Source organism: Protopterus annectens, chromosome 9.part0 (genome assembly GCF_019279795.1).
Source record: "Protopterus annectens isolate FY-2018-M chromosome 9.part0, PAN1.0, whole genome shotgun sequence".
NCBI classification, from domain to species: domain Eukaryota; kingdom Metazoa; phylum Chordata; order Ceratodontiformes; family Protopteridae; genus Protopterus; species Protopterus annectens.
In genome coordinates, this window is record NC_056743.1 from 1304025640 (window position 1) to 1304045332 (window position 19693).

Sequence of the window (19693 nt, forward strand, 5' to 3'; positions counted from 1 at the left end):
TCTTACTATAATAGCAACACTTACCATATTATCTTGGTATGTGAATGGACTTACAGATATAGACAAAAATAAAAGAATGCTTAATTATATTAAGAAATGCAGAGTGCAAATAGTGCTATGGGAGACACATTTGCAAAGAGCTGGGCATGTAAATATGATAAAGAAAGGATTTCAGGATGAATATTCTGCAATTATCAGGGACAAAGGAAAGAGAAGTGCCTTTAGTAATTGCTAGAGGAGCTCCAGTAATGATAGAAGAGGAAAAAGATAATAATGGCAGATTTGTAGTAATAAGGGGCTACCAGCAAGGGATGAAGATTATGCTATCATGTGTTTATATTCATCATTAAAAATGAGATTTTTGAGCTTAAAAATGAGAGAAATAATCTGCTTTCAACAGGAAATATTTATAGGTGGTGGCTGGAATTTTCCTTGCAATAATGAGGATGTATCTAGGGGGCCTAGAAAGTGAAAATATAACAGAAGAGGATAGATTTCTGAAGAAATTTATGAAAATATTTAGTATGAAAGACATGAATTCAGTAGTAGGAACTTGGAAAGAATTTACATATTATTCCCCAAGGTACAAAAAACTGGGCTAGACCAGACAGACATTATATTTTACAGGAACATATCCATCTAATTGAGAACTTTGATACACATCCAGTAACTATTTCAGATCATGCACCAATAATTACTAAGATAAAAATGCAGGGTAATGAAGTAAAGATGAGACACTGGTGCTTCCCCACCTATCTGTTAAAAAGAGAGGAATTTTAAGGAATGAAAAGTAAAAATTATCTGGGAGTTATTAGGGGAGATGGAAATGACTCCAGAAGTTACAAAAGTACTCCAGAAGTTGCAGCTAATGAGTGGGATAAAAAGAAAGTGAAGTTTAAAAACAGGGTAGAAAATAAAAGAAAAAAAGAATTGGTTAAGAAGTGATAAGAATCATTTGGTGGGGCTGAAAAAGCTTAAAGTGCTAAAAAATTACATGAATATTACAAAACAAGAAGAGGTACAACTGCAGAGTGCTAAAGAAAAATAAGGGAGCACCTGTATAATATGCATGAGTTTAGTTTTGATAATAACTCCAGAACACAAAAACTTTTAGCACAATTAATTAGTCAACAGAAAATAGAAAGGGTTGTTGCCAACACGTAGGAACATATAACAAGAAAAATAACCAGAGACCCTACACAGGTATTAGAGATATTTCAGAACTTTTATAAAAAATTGTATAAAGCACTGAATTGGAGAAATCAAGAAAAAACACGAATGCAAACATTTGTGGAATACTTAAATATGCCAAGGTTAGAAGTAGATGAGGCTCAACAACTAAAAATTAAGATAGAAGGAGATGAGATAAAAATGGTGATGCTTTACCAAGCTGCAGGAAGCTCCAGGAATACATGATATTCTAGTGGTAGTTTGGAAAATAGGAGGAAAGAAAGTAATAAAGACTTGGAGGGTTTTGTTTATTACTATTTAAAAAAGAGTAGAGGCACCTACATTGGCGGCTACATTCTGGAAAAAAAAGCTGTGGTAGCTGTAATACCTTGTGACATCCATGCCCTGGCCCAGCAATCAAGGAGCCTCAATCCTCACTACTACCACCAGTGAAGGGTGTCTCATATAGGAGGAAAGGATAACAAATACACACAGTAAAGTGCAATTTCCCATAAGAGCACACAGAGATCACAGTCAGTCCAGGGCTGGTTGCTCCCTTGCTCTCCAGATCCCCAATAAGACTTCCCACTGGCACAGCTATAGGGTCCAGATCTCAGCCTAGTGGGCAAGCTAAAACATCCAGCACCCTCTCTGTCCAACCAGTGCTTTGTGTTCCTGCCCAAGTAGCTGATACACACACACACACACACACACACACACACACACACACACACACACACACACACACACACACACACGCGTGCACACACACACTCTTTGAGAAGAGTTTATACAACCACACAGACACTCCTGGAAAAGGCTGGCACAGGTTCTCCAGCTGTGCCCCTTTTTCCCAGACAATACAGTAGTACCAGCTGCCACCACCCACTAATATTTACCAGCTACTCAAAGGCCCTTAAAAGGGTGTCTAATTATTACTGTACAATATTATTATACAATTGGTAGTATAGCCCGTGGCTAAAGCTATTGAAGTGGCCTTGTACAATTTTACCAAAGGCATGCAAGTACTCTAAAGTGCTTAAATTATATCTACAAAAACAGCCACAGTTGAAAGGGTTTAAAAATATTTAATAACAAATAGTCAAAACACACAATACTTTTTACTGCACAGTGCTAGTCAAGAGTTCAGAGATCACAGATAAATACTTAAAATAATTCAGTAGTGCAGTTGTGACATCACAGAAAAACACGTAGTCTAATCTTTCTAGTTTCTAGCTATTTCTAAGAGAAAACCCAAGTCTAAGATAAACTTACATAAGATCAAGACAGTGCTGGAGAGTTGGATGGTTAAGCCAAAAAATTCGTAATGCTCTCTGATTCTCTCTGTTTTTAAAATCACATTCCTGGTTTACATTACATCATTCTTCACACTTCCCTGGGTTACATTACATCATTCTTCACACTTCCCTGGGATATATTACATCATTTTTCAAACTTCCCTGGGTTCCCAGGCTAACAAAAACTACACTTACATTCTTCACCTCTGGGCAGAAACCAGAGCAATAAAGGACATTTATGCATGCAAATTCTGGCCATTAACTCTGGCCTTAAAACAATAGCAAGAATTCCTTCATCTGGACTGGCTGGAGCTGTGTTTACATCAAAGGGTCACAACATACTTTACTTGGTCAGTAGAGTCCACTGTTGTTACATTTTTTCAGTTCTACATTTAACACTAGTTTTACCATTTAAGACAACAAGCCTGTGGTTTACATTAATATTTACAGATGACAGAATTATCTCCAAAATTCTATCTGGCTAGGCTGGCAGCCTTCACCTATCATCATCCAGTCTTCATGTATCCACCCCCCCTGGGGAACTTATGCTAGTTATTCAAGTGACCCTTAAGAAACGCTGCTTGAGGGGGTTAGGTCTGTCTGAGTATACCTTACCCCATTCCCTGTCTTGAGATCCCATCTGCATTGGCATTGCTAATCCCACTGTGGTGCTGCACAGACATATCATATGCTTGCAACCCCAGGCTCCCTCTTAGCAACTTGGCATTTTGCTGGCTGGCTCTGTTTAACCATGTTAGGGGGTTGTGATCTGTCATAACAGTGAAATTCCTTCCATACAGATAAGCTGAAGTTCCTGCAGTGCCCACACTATGGCTAGACATTTCTTTTCTACAGCTGCATAGCATTCCTCCCTGAGTTGGAGCCTATGACTGAGATAAACCACTGGGTGCTCTTCCCCCTCTGAAGAAATCTGGCTAAGTACAGCCCCCACACCATGGTTCGAAGTATACACCTGCACAACAAATTCTTTGCTGTAATCTGGACTGGCTAACACAGGGGGTTCTCCCAAAGCTTCTTTAAACTTCTGGAATGCCTGCTCTCATGTTGGGGTCCACACTACCTTATCTGACCTGTTCTTCCTTGTCAGGTCTGTGAGGGGAGAAGCTATGATACTATAACTGGGGACAAACTTTCTGTAGTACCCTCCTGTCCCTCAAAATGCCCTCTTCTGCTTTTTGGTAACAGATGCAGGCCATGCCTGAATGGCTTCCACCTTGGCAGGTTCTGACCTTATCTTACCACTCCCCACTCTATGTCCTATGTAGGAGACCTCTGCCATACCCACCTGACATTTGCTTGGCTTAATGGTCAACCCTGCCCTCTGTAGTCTCCCCAGCACCTCCCTGACATGCTGAAGGTGCTCTGGACAGGAATGGCTGTAGATGGCAATATCATCTAGGTAAGCAAGGGCAAACCCTCCTGCTCCTGCTAGGATATGATCTACCAGCCTCTGGAAAGTTGCTGGGACATTCTTCATCCCAAAGGGCATCTTTGTGAACTCATATAAGCCAAAAGGAGTCACAAAGGCTGACTTCTCTCTAGCACTGGGAGTCAAGGGCACCTACCAGTAACCCTTGGTAAGATCATTGGGGGTAAGATACTTATCCACACCCAGCTGCTCTAGGGCCTCATCTTTCCTAGGCATGGGGTAAACATCTGACTCTGTGTGACTATTTAATTTCCTGTAGTCCACACAGAACCTGGTGCTGCCATCCTTCTTTGGCACCAGCACCACTGGGGAGGCCCAGGGACTGTTGGACACTTGAATCACTTCTAGTTCCAACATCTCCTGTACTTCCTCCATCAGAGTCTGTTTGACTCTCTCAAGCACTGTATAATGGGCCTTCCTAATAGGCCTTTGGGGTCCTGTATCCACCTGGTGCTGCCCCAGGTGGGTGCACCCTGGTTTCCCAGTGAACATGTCCCCAAATTCCTGCAACACTGCTTGGATTTCTCAGACCTGGGTAGGAGATAGCTGCTGGGACATTGCTACCCCTTCCACTGAGGTGTCAGCCTGAGCCTCACTGAGGAAATCAGTCACTAGATCTCCCTCAGACTCCTCCTGCAATCCACTCCAAATGCCCAGCACAAGGGCCTCCCTATCATGGTAAGGTTTCGTCGTGTTAACATGGTACAATTTGTGCCCCTGCCTTCTGCCTAGCAGTTCCACCATGTAGTTAACATCACTAACCTTTCTTACCACTGTGTAGAGTCCCTCCCAGGCTGCTTGCAGCTTGTTGTGTCTGACAGGAATGAGAACACCTGCTGCCCCCCAGCATACTCTCTAGCTAGAGCATTCCTGTCATACCACACCTTTTTCTGTTGTTGGGCTTCTGCCAGGTTCTTCTGGACCAAGCCAATGAGTTCCCTGAGCCTTGTACTGTGCTTTCGGACGTATGCCACAAGAGACTAATTGTGAGACTCACACTCACCTTCCCACTCATCTTGAATTAAATCTAGAGGTCCCCTCACCCTATGCCCATACAGCAACTCAAAGGGTGAAAAACCTGTGGATTCCTGGGGAACCTCTCTGTAAGCAAACAACAGATGGGGCAAATATTTGTCCCACCCCCTCTTAAACTGATCTGCAAATGCCTGTAGCATGGACGTGATTGTAGAGTTTAACCTCTCAACAAGATCATTAGTCTGGGGATGGTAGGAGGTGGTCTTCATGTGCTTCATCCCACAGGACGTCCACAGACAAGCCAGCATGTCTGACATGAAATTGGCAGCTTTGTCAGTCAGTATTTCATTTGGGAAACTACCCTGCTGAAAATCTCTAACAATGCATTTGCCACCTTCTCTGCCTCAATGGAGGACCAAGCCACCACCTCAGGGTATCGTGTTGCATAATCCACTACCACTAGGTTATACTTTTTCCCTGTGGAGCTTGTGGTACTCAGAGGACCCACAATATCCATAGCTACCCTCTGAAATGGCTCCTCAATCATACGCAAAGGCATCAAAGGAGCTCTCACCTTGTCTCCTGCCTTGCCTACATTTTAGCACTGCTCACAGGTTCCTGCAGTTCCCTGTTACATCACTGGAAATTACAAGCCAATAGAAGGTTTGCATAATATGCTTCTTTATACATTTCATGCCCATATGACCTGCAAAGGGAATATCATGGGCTATGGCTAGAAGCGCCAGACTGTAGGCTCTAGGCACTATCAACTGCTGTATTCTCTCACCTTCTAGCCCTCCCTCAGGGGTCCACTCTCTGTACAGTAACCCTTTGTCCCAGTATACAGATTCTCCCTTTCCTTGAGAATCAGGTGCCTCCCTAGCTACCTGCCTTAGGGTTTGCAGTGTAGGGTCTGAGAGCTGAGCCTGGGTCAACTCTCTCCTTGTAACCCTTCCCAGCTCCCCTTCCACAGGAAGTCTGGCATCCTCTGACAGTGGTGTCTCACTGTCAGCCTGGGTACTACTACTCAGCTCTACCTTTGCAGTCACTCTGTCCCAGGGAACATCAGTACCCACAAGCAGCTGTGGCTCACCTTCAGTCTCACTGCTAACAGGTAACTCCCTCCCTGAAGTAACCACCTCACCAGTCCTGGCTGCAAGTATGCAGTCTGTCTGGGTCTCCCCCAGACTACCAGACCCACATGCTTGTCTCCTAGCCTGACTGCGTGTAACTGCACAAACACATCCAAATTCTTCCCTATCAGGACATCTGCAGGATGGTAGTTTGGTACCCTTGTTGTCTCAAGACAACCTACTATTGGCATCTTGTCTTTCCCACTTACTGGCTCCCTCACCTTTTGTTCTCCACCTTACCTCCATGGACACCTGTATGCTACATGGCCCCACTGGTTGCATTCAAAACATTTAACCTAGCTCCTGGATGTGTACCTGGATTAGTGGCTTCCCCTGCTACTGGCAGATTCTGTTGGGGCAGTCTGTGCTGCTCACCATGGGTTCGTTTAGACCCATGAGCAGTACTGAGGGTCCCTTTCCTGTGTAGGGCAGCCCTGCTTGCCAGGTATAGGTTTCCCTTCCTCCCCAACTCATCTGAAGTAGCACATTGTCTATCAGCTAACCAGATCCTCATGTCCTCAGGCAAAGTGCTAAGGGCTTGTTCCCTCACCAAAAAGTCTGCTAGCCCTTCAAAAGTGGTGACCTGACATCCACTCACCCACCTATGGAAATAAGTGCTCAGTTCAGCAACATATTCACACACACCTGCTTTGTGTCTCTGCTCACAAAACGTTTTCCTATATGTTTCAGGTGTTAGCTTGAACAATTCTAACAAGTGATTTTTAACAGCAGTATAATCAAAACATGCAACGTCACACATTTTTTACAAAACAGTTACAGCTTTACCATGTAGTAAGGGGGTCAGGAACCGTACCCAGAGCCTTTGGTCAACACCATACTTTTTGCATACCCTCTCAAACATATGAATGAAACTATCAAAATTATCCCCCTCTTTAAACTGCGGAAGAAATTTACTGACCTTGTGTGCTTCTGAGGTCCAGTTACTCCCTTCCCCATTACCTCCATGACTCTGGCGAAGAGTCAGCATTTCCCTCTCATGCTTCCTCTGCCGCTCCTTTCCCTCAGCTTCCAGACATAGCAGTTTCTCATTCTCTTCAGCCTGTAGACCCCTCAGTCTCTCAGGTGATTCCTTCTCCAAATGCCTGGCCTCCAACTTAAGTCTGTTTAGCTCCAGATGGATTTTTAAGTCCTCTGCAGAAAGGTTGAGCTGTCCATTCTCTGAGGGTATTGTATCTCCACTGCCACTCTGATTGTCCTCCTGGTTGCTGTTTTCTGATGCAGCTGTAACCAAGGCTGCAATCAGGTCTGCCTTAGTCAGGTTTCCATGCAACAGTCCCCTAGCCTGACACATCTCCACCAGCTGGCTCCTTGTCAGCTTTCCATACTTCTCTGCTGACATGCTGCCTGCTCATCCTGACTAACTAAGCTAACAAAAAATAAAACAACTGTGATCTGAACTCTGAGTATTCACTGCGTGGCTGATTTAGAGTACAAAACACCTTTAAAGCTCACTGCACACCAGCTACAGAAATTCACTCTACCCACACCACTACAAGCCAATTAGTATTTGCCAACCAATTAATATCCGGTGTGGATATCCCACCACTGCCAAACAATTAATATGTGATGCCCATGCCCTGGCCCAGCAATCAAGGAGCCTCAATCCTCACCACTAACACCAGTGAGGGGCGTCTCATATAGGAGGAAAGGATAACAAATGTACACAGTAAAGTGCAAATTCCCTTAAGAGCACACAGAGATCAGAGTCAGTCCGGGGCTGGTCACTCCCTTGCTCTCCAGGTCCCCAATAAGACTCCCCACTGGCACAGCTATAGTGTCCAGATCTCAGCCTAGTGGGCAAGCTAAAACCTCCGGCACCCTCTCTGTCCAACCAGTGCTTTGTGTCCCTGCCCAAGTAGCTCACACACACACACACACACACACACACACACACACACACACACACACACACACACACACACACTCTGAGAAAATTTTGTACAACCACACAGACACTCCTGGGGAAGGCTGGCACAGGTTCTCCAGCTGTGCCCCTTTTTCCCAGACTATATGGTAGTACCAGCTGCCACCACCCACTAATATTTATCAGCTGCTCAAAGGCCCTTAATAGGGTGTCCAATTATTACTGTGCAATATTATTATCCAATTGGTAGTATAGCCCAGGGCTAAAGCTTTTGAAGTGGCTTTGTATAATTTTACCAAAGGCATGCAAGTACTGTAAAGAGCTTAAATTATTTCTACAAAAACAGCCACAGTTGTAAGGGTTTAAAAATATTTAATAACAAATAGTCAAAACACAAGACAATACATTTTACTACACAGTGCTAGTCAGGAGTTCAGAGATCACAGATAAATACTTAAAATAATTCAGTAGTACAGTTCTGACATCACAGAAAAACACTTAGTCTAATAATTCTAGTTTCTAGCTATTTCTAAGAGAAAACACAAGTCTAAGATAAACTTACACAAGAGCAAGACAGTGCTGGAGAGTTGGATGGTCAAGGCAAAAATGCTTAATGCTCTCTCATTCTCTGTTTTTGAGATCACATTCCTGGTTCACATTACATCATTCTTCACACTTCCCTAGGTTACATTTCATCATTCTTCACACTTTCCTGGGTTACATTACATCATTCTTCACACTTCCCTGGGTTCCCAGGCTAACAGAAACTACATTTACATTCTTCACCTCTGGGCAGAAACCAGAGCAATAAAAGACATTTATGCATGCAAATTCTGGCCATTAACTCTGGCCTTAAAACACTAGCAAGAATTCCTTTATCTAGACTGGCCAGAGCCCTGTTTACATCAAAGGGTCACAACATGCTTTACTTGGTCAGTAGAGTGCACTGTTGTTACATTTTTTCATTTCCACATGTAACACTATTTTTACCATTTAAGACAATAAGTCTGTGGTTTACATTAATATTTACAGATGACAGAATTATCTTCACAATTATATCTGGCTAGGCTGGCAGCCTTCATCTATCTTCACCCAATCTTCACATACATAAAGACGATAAAGACAAATCTGAGCCAGCTTCATATAGGCCAATTTCAATTTTAAACCATGATTATAAAGTGTTTGCTAAAAGAATGGCAAAAATTATGCCAAAATTGATAGATATGGACCAATGTGGTTTTGTGGAGGGGAGGCAAATATTTGACAATATTAATAGAACTATGATGATCCAGAGGGAAGCAGAATACAAGAACGAGTCACTGTTATTGGTAGGTCCTGATGCAGAGAAAGCATTTAACAGAGTAAGCTGGGATTTTATGAGTAAGGCAATGGAAGCATTTGCATTTCCTGATAAAATAATAAGGTTAATTAAAAGGAAATATGAGGGATCAGAGGCAAAAATCAAAGTGGAAGGGTTCCTCTGTGATAAGATGTGTCTAAACAGAGGAAACAGGCAAGTGTTTCTTCCTTCCATTTTATTTGCTTTATATTTAGAACTACTGACAATGAAAATAAAGGACTGAAAAAATTCAAGGATATAATTGGTATGGTGTTCAAGAAAAGGTGGCTTTATTTGCAAATGATTTTCTTTTTTACCTGATGGAACCATAAAAGGATGTCTCAGTGTTGTGGAATATTCTGAGACAGTTCCAGTTTTTTTCAAGAGATAAAATTAATGAAGATAAAACAAAGGTTATAGCTATAAACTATGTACCCACACATTAATTGGTCCAGTGATACCCATGTTTATGGGGACATGATAAAATTAAGTATTTAGGAGTATGGCTTGAAAGAAATTCAAAAATGGCAGCTTAGGATATGTGGGAAGAGATTAAACAAAAGATAATACAAAAACTGAGAAATTGGAAGCACTTGCCTATGGATATGGATAGCAAGATACAAGCAGTAAAATGTTTTTAGTCCTTTTAGTTTTATACGTGGGTCAGGCATCTTGTTATCAACCAGAAGAGACATTATGGACACTAATTAATATAGTATTGAAAGATATTATTTGGGAGGGGAAGAGGACAAGAGTCAGGTGGGATACATTGATCCTCCCAACAGAACAAGGAGAGTTAGGATTATGTGATTTGAAGGGATATTTTAGAGCTACACAGTTAAGGCTCTTATATATAACACAAGCAGAAAGCTAAATTCAAAGTAGAAGGGATGATGATGGAAAAGGGGGTAATTCAAGAAATATGGAAAGAATGGGATTTTGAACACAGATCCTTAAGGAGTATTTGTTTGTTTGTGTCTTCTTAAGGAGTATATGAGTATAATATTCAGTGTGACTATTTTTAAAGTAGCAGAAGGTATACTAAGACCTAAGCCAACACAGAAATGAAGAAAATAGATTCTGCTGATAGGTATGACTACAGTTAGGGGTTTAGGGAATAAACAAGAGGGGGGGTGGAATTTTCTAGAGGGAGATAGCCAAGGAACCAAGGTACTGGGAATAAATAATTAGAGAAGGAAAGGTAATAGCATGGGAAGAGACCATGAAGACATTTGACTTGCAGACTAGTGATTGCCTTTCCTATCAGGGATTGAAATTAGAGTACAGACAAGGGACAGGGGAATCCTAAATGGAAGACCTCCAATGGTTGAGTTTTTAACTGAACCTAGAACAGAAACTGCTGTTAAAAATGGATAATTAGTAGGGCATATAAAACATTGCACAACAACTATAGGAATCAATCAGAATAGTTCAGAAAAAATTGGGAAGAGAGATTAGATATGCATTTCACAAAGAAACAATGGGAGGACATTTGTATGGTTTCCAAATATGCAACAAAATATAGAAAATGTAAGATTTTTACCTGGAAGTGTTTGCATAGATACTTTTGTACCTCAAGCAGACTCCAAAGAATTTTTCTGCAGGTAGATGGCAGATGTTGGAGGTGTGATAGAGAAGAAACAGGTCACTGAGAAGATATATTTTTGGAGTGTGATGAGTTGTAATGAGTTGGCAGACTTTAAGAATTTCCTACAGAGTACTCTGTCAGGAATACTGGACAAGCAAATGGGTGTAGCCAAGGAAATTCCTTTTTTTTTAGCTAGGATACAGGATCTGAATTGCCTAGACACAGCAAGGCTTTGTTAAGTTTAATTCTGGGGGCTGCCAAAAAAGCAATTCCTAGAAAATCAAAATCAAATCCAACTATACCTGAAGTAGTGTAATAAAAGAAGAGGAAGAGGGATTTTTAGAAAAATTGTTGGAACAATGCATGTAGAAAAATGTTTGGAGGAGGAATGAGCTTTAAGAGAAGGCAGGGGAGTGAACAATTTATGTAATGTTGCTTAGGTTATATGATATATGGCAATATATGTGATGTTTAATGTTTGTAAATGTGAACTTGTTAATATGGTTTAATTGTTTTTATACAAATATAAGTTTACCTGTGTCACAAGTGATAATTCATGAAAGGTGTTTAAAAAAGATAGGAGGAGATGAGATAAAAACTGTAATGTATAGGAAAGTCTCCAGGAACAGATTGGATTCCTATCAAAGTCTGGAAGTCAGGAGTAAAGAAAGTGATAAAGATCATCCTCTGACTCATTACTGATGGATTTACTGCACAACAGCAAGTTAAATGGAATAAGAAATACTTGGTCTGGGGATCTGGATGTCTTTTTCAACATCAACAGAATGGTTTGAAGGAAGGGACAGATATATCTTGCAGAGGTACCGCTGCTGTGCAGCATGCCACACTCCCCGTCCACATAAGACAAAATTAATTCATGTCCATATTCAGATACAACTTGGATCTATAAAACTTAGATCTCTTGAAGGCTGATAGCCGAGGAGCTAAGATCGAATACATTTTTATACTGTTGTCTTCTGCTTTTTTTTTTGGTGGTATTTTTTCTTCAGTGCTCCTTTTTTGTTGTTTCTACAGCTTGGATCTATGTATGGGAAACAGCAAATTTACCCCAGGACGGTCACCTGTACTACTCATGGACAGAGGCAGCTCCTAAATGCTTTATCCCATGCAAGGGTCCTCTCAAATTTTCTATTGTATGGTCCTAGTCATTCTTATTAGCTATAATATATAATTATTGACAATGGGTTGTGTAAAGCCAATCTATAACCAAATGGGTTATGTTATTTTGAGCACAAAAAGGGAAATTGGCTAGGCTTAAAATGGCCTGCAAGGACAGCAAGCCTAGTACTTACCTATGAACCTATGAATCCTTTCCATAATTTCAGGTGGTGAACATTGTTTGACTTGACAATTCCATCTTCCAGATATATTTTAGGGAAACTGACAGCAGGATTGACTTTCCCAGTGTCACTCTTACATGATGGTAATAGGTTCATATGTTTATAGGTCTGTACTAGGCTAATGGCCCTGGAGCCTTTACAAGCCTAGTCCATAGAAGTGCCCTGGCAATGGATGTCACATGGGAAAATACAGCACATAGAAGAGGGTTTAAAAAAATAAAACAGCAGTTGAAATCACTGGAAACACATTTTTATTTACTGAAAAGACTGTGTGTCCATCTATCAGGACAGTTACTTGATCTATGCTCACTATTATTTGAAGGGTGTGAAGTGGAGATATGCAGATTGCTAGATGGAAATCCCAGAGAGTCCCCTTTCTGTGGAATAGACTCTCTCCATGTCAGAGTACCTCATTAACCCTTTATAAGCACAACTTGAATAACTAGATGGGGACCAGAAAATACACCACTGGGTTTCCACCTGTGTCCCTGCTGGACAGGGGCATCAGGTGCTGACTTGACAGAACATGGGCTAAATTTTTAGCTAGGCTTGTAAGGGCCTCAGGGCCAGTAGCCTAGTAAGTTCCTGTGATCCTGAGATTTTTTTTTTATTGACATGGTAACAGCTCACAGAAGGGGCATTTTTCTTGACTGCAACCAGGGAGCAATACTTGAAATACTAGTAGGCTGACAACCTACCAGTGGGTGTGTCTGTGTGCACATGCACGTGGGTGAGTGCACACATATGTGTTACAAATTTATAGACACCAGTTATTGGTAAGAACATCTAATTGGTACACTTCTGTCAGTTTTCTTGTATTCCAGAACACAGCCAGCTCTTTCATGAGGATTCCTAAAATACTTCCCTAGCAGTCTGCTTTTAAGGTTTTTGTGGAGCATTGTACATATAGTTTTCACTATAATTCTGTCATCACCCATTATTACAAATAGAATAAACATTCTGAGTTAGTAGTGTAATTATTTTTTTATTTTTGTTTATATACCAGGCGCCTTCATTACCACCACTGCACAAGTCTAACCTTTAAGAATCCTTAGAAACCACACTTGCAGAAGTTTGACTTATTCTAGCCTGGGAGCAGTGAGAGTTTTACCTGTTGATCCTGCTCAGACCAACACCCTGTGGGCAATGCTCTCGAGTAGGCTGCTAATGGACAACTTGCTCCATTTTGTGCAGACCAAACAGGCTTTACCAGGAGGTAGCATTGTCTGGGAAAACACAATGGTTTTCCTTCAGTATGAGAAAACTTTCTGACCATCAGCTTTTGCATCTCATCCCTCCAGCCTGGCTTTCTGATGCAAGAAATTTTAGTCAAACAGCGGTTACTATTACCACAGGTGGGAGTAAAACCTGTATTCCAGTGGTGCAGATAATTCAATAGTCTGATCAACCAGCAGATTTGTTAAGTGTGGCATGTATGTTTCAAGAAAGTTACTGCCGTGAAAGTTGAGCAGTATTCATGGAATTCAAGTGCAAGAAAACACATTTTGTATTTTTTTTAACTAGGTAAGTAAAACTCATGCATTTGCTATTTTTTTGTGACCAAGGACTTTTTTGTCTAATTAAATAATTCATATAATGCATGTCATGAATGTGAGCCTGAAAACAGAATATAGTTTATTAGCAGCTCTCTGTACTACATGGGGGTAATGAAGAGGTGTGCTAGAGCTGAAAAGCTCATGTTTTAATTTAGCTTGCTGTCTGAGGGGGGACTTGAACTTTCCAATCCACAGAATTTCAGTCTTATGAAGCTGAATGAATTTTTGCACATGAAATGAAACACAGACAAAATTTTAAGTAAGGCATGCCTTCTTTATTGCATAAAATGAATGACAAAATTTAGCCCACTCTCTCAAATTTTATAGCATTTTTCATTTTTTTAAATAAAGTATAGTTCATTAAGCAAAACTTACTTTAAAAGAAGAAACATTTTAAGTAAAGATTTTGACAGTAAAATGTAGACATATGATTTCTGCACTCAGAAGCTCATGCATTCCTCATGTATCCTTCGTTTTTGCATGACAGACTAGCCTTGCAAATTGTAAAGTTTACTGATATGATTCATGAGTGATGTCGGGACCATAGAAAGAATGGTGCTGAATGTGAACCTCTTGCGTAATGCATTCTGGCAGATAATAAAATACTACATTTAAACAACATCTTACTTCTCTCTGGCACTGCTCATGTGCTAAATCTGCACCCCCTAAAACCTGAAGCCCTCCATTATAACTCCATAGCCCACCAACTTCTTGTACTTCTTCCTAAATCTATTAACTTACTCATATTAAAAGCTCACAATTCAATAAATCAATTTTCTACTTCTAGGAACTTACTCACTCACTACTGCAAGAAACACTTGCATAATATCTATTCTGAATACTTGAATACAGCATAATGATCGTACTGCTGTATATGTACTAGTTCAATTGCAACCCTCCCACTTCTCATGAACTGTATAACACCATAAATGTAAAATTCTAGTGCACCTAGCTTAAAATAGTATTTATATGACACTGCATTCCTTTCATTCTTTGTAAATAATCATAGGTTCATACTAGGCTAACTGCCCTTGTGGGCCATTTTAAGCCTAGCCAATTATCCCATGTGAGAATCAAACCCTGCACCTGCTGTTTGTAAGGTGAACACCTTAACCATTATGCCAACCTCCCAACAGTTGAATGCTAGCTATAACTAGTGATTACTTTGCATGTAAACTCTTGCATTGCTTTTGTTAATGTCATTTGATTCATATTATGTTTGTTGTTTAACCTTGTGGAGCTTTTCTCCCTGGGCCTCCACTGAAAATGTGCTCACCTTGTCCAGTGGGCCTTCCTGGTAAACAAATGCAAATAAATACATAAAATAAAATACTACATCTCAAACCTAACTGATGTATGTTATGATATGTTGTAACATCAGTATGAGCATAGTAAGGTAAGGCAACCCATGACACGAGACCTTTTTTCATTTGCACGACTGGATCAACTAAGATGAACAGAAAGAGGAATTTCAATATGCATATTTGGGCTGCTGTTTATAATATTAGGTAACTGAAAGAAAAGAAAAAGAAAAATTATTTTTTTTCTTTATTTTGGGGATTAGGCTGAGTAGTCAGCTGAAGAAATAACGCAAAGGATATTACAACCATTACCCAGAACTGGTCTGTTAAAAAGAAATAATGAGATGTTCCGGGGTTATAGTAACAGATACCACACTTTCTAAAACAAGGAGTAAACTGGAACAACTGAAGTTGTATCATTGCTGGAATAACACTAAGATATGGACAGTTAGGTTTTGTACTTTCATGACAGACCACCACTCCCTTCTATTATATGTAAAACGATTATTTACAAGGCATACATCATTGTTGGATTAGCTGACAAGTAAATGCAGTGAAAGAGACAATTAATTTAATGTAAACAGGAATGTAGGAATGCCAAACAGGCAAAACAAAGTTCAGTTTACTGAACAGGTCAATGTTCACAGCTCCTGAAAGAGCATTAGGTGCAGATAGAGAGAGAGAGACAGACAGACAGACAGATAAGTAGGCTGATACAGAGTGAGATAGACTAAGGTGTGCATGCATGAGGATCTTGTACCCACACACACGTGCACGCACATGCACATGCACGAGCTTAAACACACTCATGCAGTTACACAATAGTGTTCATTTCAACTAGCTGGCTGGCAGTCTTTTGCAATGTTCTAAAGCCAGTTTATTACAGCAGTATCTAAAAATACAGAAAGAATAGTTGAGAGGAGTGTTTATGGCCTTGGCAGTGTTCCAGCCCCCCTGCCAATACACAGTCTTTACTTGAAGGGGGGCTAGGATGAGATCAAATAGTTAAAAGATCATCAGGCACTACTCTGAGCTCCAGATCAGAAAACCGCTGTACTCCACGGCCCAGGGAAGGAGGAAGGGGGATGGAGGAGAGAAAGAGGGAGGGCTAAGCAGAAACTATGTGTATGTGTGTGTGCATGTGTGTTTGGGGAGGGGGAGAGGTTTTATCACAAAGGTCATAGAAGTGCAAGGCTTTAGCTGAAGGCAACTTGGTTTTCAGCCAACAGCTGAGCTTCAGTGAGATAAACAGCAGAAAGGGGTGATGAGCTGGGCTTTCCCGATAGCCTATCTTACTACTATCAGAGTACGTCAGGGCTTCTCATCTCCCTCTAGCAAGAGACCTGCTCATGAGAGGAAGCACGGACACAGCAGACCAAGACCTCTGTGTACTGAGTTTATATACCTCTGTGTAGAGACAGCAGTGGAACATTTGCGAACTGGGACCATAACAATTCCTAGATGGGGAGTTTGTCGCTCGATCTTGCTGCCACTGTAGACAGCCAGTATGGATCAGTGCTGGATGGTTACCTCAGTGGCAAGACACACTCTGAGTTCAGTCACACTGACTACCGTTCACTAAAGAGAGACTACCACCACAGGTAAACATACATTTTTTTAATGCCTTCTTTATCAAAAACTTAGCTTGTAGTAGTGGAAAGGAGTGCAGCATGCAGAAAAATGTGGCAGTATAAAAAGAAAATGCAGGAGCCCAAAGCTTTAAATTCTACATGCAATAGAGAGAATTTGAAAGAACTCCAGTATGGAATGTAATAATTATAAACTATGCTGAAATGAGATACAAGTGAAACATATCCTCACCTGTGGGGACAGAGGGAGGGTTAAAAGTATGTATCACAGCAAATGTTGTTCTGGTGCTGATGACCCAGACTCTGCTCAGCTGGCAAGAAATTGGTGACTTTAGTATATATTCATGTGTTATGACAGTACTGATTAATTTTTTTGATTACCTGTCTCGATATGAACTGCCCTGTCGATTATTACTTATTTAGTGGCACCACTAACAGCAGGCTATGTCAACATGCACTGAAAATAGTGATTGTAGTTTACAACTCACTCATCTGCTAGTCATAAACTGCACTCATGACTGAATGAACTGTTTGCAGCCACCTGAATAAAAATTAATGATCTCAGTTTGTGGTTGCCCATGTTAGCAGTAATGTCCACATGTCACACTTGCCCATTTGCTTATAGAATTTGTTTGCATCTTTTAATGTTGGAGACTAGTGATTACAATGAAGGGTTTTCTTGCAAATTAAATCAATTGGAGACATTCACAAGGGTGGGGTTAGGCTGAGGGAGACAGGGTGGCATACATCAACTGGCATTTGCGCTGGTATTATGCCCCACATGCATTGCTATGTGCTGCTACTCTGGTGGTGTCCTGGAACAGAGGATGCACAAGTACCCTGACCCCTGTTCCATGCACACAAGCCTGCATAACCTGCCTGCCGATCTCAGCTAATCCTGGATGCATCCAGTCAGAGACACAGCTTCAAATATTGTTGATGGGCTTTTCAGCTGTTATGGACTTAGGTCTGTAGTCAAAACATACAGTAGAAGGGAACATTTCCTGGACTCGATGCATAGATAAACTACTATACTAGGATGTGCACCTTTTCATCTTTTCTTCATGTAAGGTCAAGGGCAGCATTATTTGGTTTGCAGTGATTCTGCATAAGAAAGGGATCCATCAGTTCTCAGATTTGCACAGACTATAAATGAGGCATTAATGTTGAATGGACTGCATTAGCCTGCACCTCTGACTTGTGCATGTTTGTACTGGGGCTTTGCATTAATTAAAGCATAGCATCTTATAAAGACATTAGATTTCCTTCATCAGATGTGTCAAGAGGGCAAGATGTTAACCTTGACTTTGAAGAATAAACTTATAACTAAAAGGCATTTTGAAGGAAGTAATGTATTTTACATGACATCACAAAAAGGCAAATATGGTGGTTCAACAGCAAATAAAGAAATAAACATTGAGTGGTGGTAGTCATATGAGAGGTTTTAAAAGTAGGCAAGGAAGGACAGCAGATAGAAGCACTAGGACATACAAGATACAGGAAGATACATCACCAGTTGAAAACAAAAAAAGTAAGTATCCCCTTTGTAGACATTGTTGGAAAAACCTTCATATAGAGACTACATGCTGATCTGGAGACCTCATCAACATAATGGTATAGTCAAGATAAAGGCAATTTGCAGCTGAGGGGAACAAAATGATGCATGTCTTACATCAGAAACCATATAAAAATGAGACATTAAAAGAGTTTGACCTGTAGAGTCTTAAAGAAAGGAGAAAGAGGGAAATAACACAACTGTTCCAGTTCCTTAAGGAAATGACAAGACAGTAATGTTATCACATTTTAGAAGAAATGCATGTGTTTAAGAGTACACAAATATGCATACAAAGTGAGTCAGTCAAGGGAGATATGATGAAGTGTTATTTCACAGAAAGGGTGATGAATGATTGGGACAACTTGTCTGAAGAGATTGTGGGATCAGCAGCAATGATTGAAATGAAAACTGCATTAGACAGACATAAGGTCTTCCTTATTAGGACTAGTAGTGGGGCAGGGCATAAACTATTAGAGAAGTAGGACAGCTAGTTTAAAATAATGTGTAGGTAGGTCATGTTGATCACATGATCTTTTTCTTCCTTCAAAGTCTGTTTCATATGTTAGTACTAGGCTAACTGCCCTTATGGGCCATTTTTAAGCCTGGCCAATTACCCCATGTCAGAATCAAACCCTGCACCTTGTGTTTCCAAGGTAAGCACCTTAACCATTACACCGACCTCCCACCTCTTTTTCTTGTGTTACATATCAGCTTCCAGTGTGTCCAGTCAGGGAATTGTATGGTGTGTGTGTGTAGCTGGCTTTAGGCACCAGCGAACCCTGTGGTCGCTGAGGGGCCCCTTGTTTCTGAGGGGCCCCCAACCATGTCAGGTTATTTTATCTTGATATTTTGTACCATGTCTGTCAAACCAACAAAAGCTAGTACAGCAATTTTGTGTACTTAATAAACCAGGTAGGTAATAATAACCTTTATTTATATCTTCTTTAAAATTCAAACATACATCTCTGGTTATTTTAACAATGTTTTATCAGGTAAGAGGCTTCACAATGCCATTAAATATTTTACCACTGGCACAGTGCCTTTGGCTTAGTTAACCTCTGCTGATGAACATTCTGTAAACTTAAACTAACAATATAGCCAGTTTTAGGTACCTACAATACTCGTGGTTGCATGGCCCCTCTTAATCATGCTTGATTGTGTGGGGGCCTCAGAAAAAACTGCTGCTGGTTGTGGAAAAATGTGAAAAAATGTACTAATTTTCTGATTTTGCTCATTAACCTGAACAGGGCTCTGATACAAGCCTGTTATTATAAAGCTGATAATTTACATGAGCAAGGTAAACACTATAGACCAGCTGCCCAGAATGACCAATCTCTGTGCTTACCTGGGATTTTTAAAAACAGCTGACACTGCCGATCTTCAGGGTGGTTTTCTCTTTCAGGTAGTTTTATAAATACTACCAAATACTATAACTTTCAACTTCCTTGCTGAAGAGTTTTACACAATGCCAGAAATAATATAATGAAGGCTCA

General features: G+C 40.7%; 1 protein-coding gene across 2 annotated transcripts in view; it reads left to right on the forward strand.

Moving 5' to 3' along the window:
- The first annotated feature begins 16121 nt into the window (after positions 1 to 16121).
- The window catches only part of LOC122812027 (cytosolic purine 5'-nucleotidase-like), a 563563-nt gene continuing 559991 nt past the window's right edge, over positions 16122 to 19693 (forward strand). The window contains exon 1 of one of the 2 annotated variants that reach the window (XM_044084264.1): positions 16122 to 16657. In XM_044084264.1, coding sequence (XP_043940199.1) covers positions 16518 to 16657 — 140 coding nt within the window. In that variant the 5' untranslated portion in view covers positions 16122 to 16517. The remainder of the gene's footprint in view (positions 16658 to 19693) is intronic. The other variant, XM_044084265.1, reaches the window with a different exon arrangement.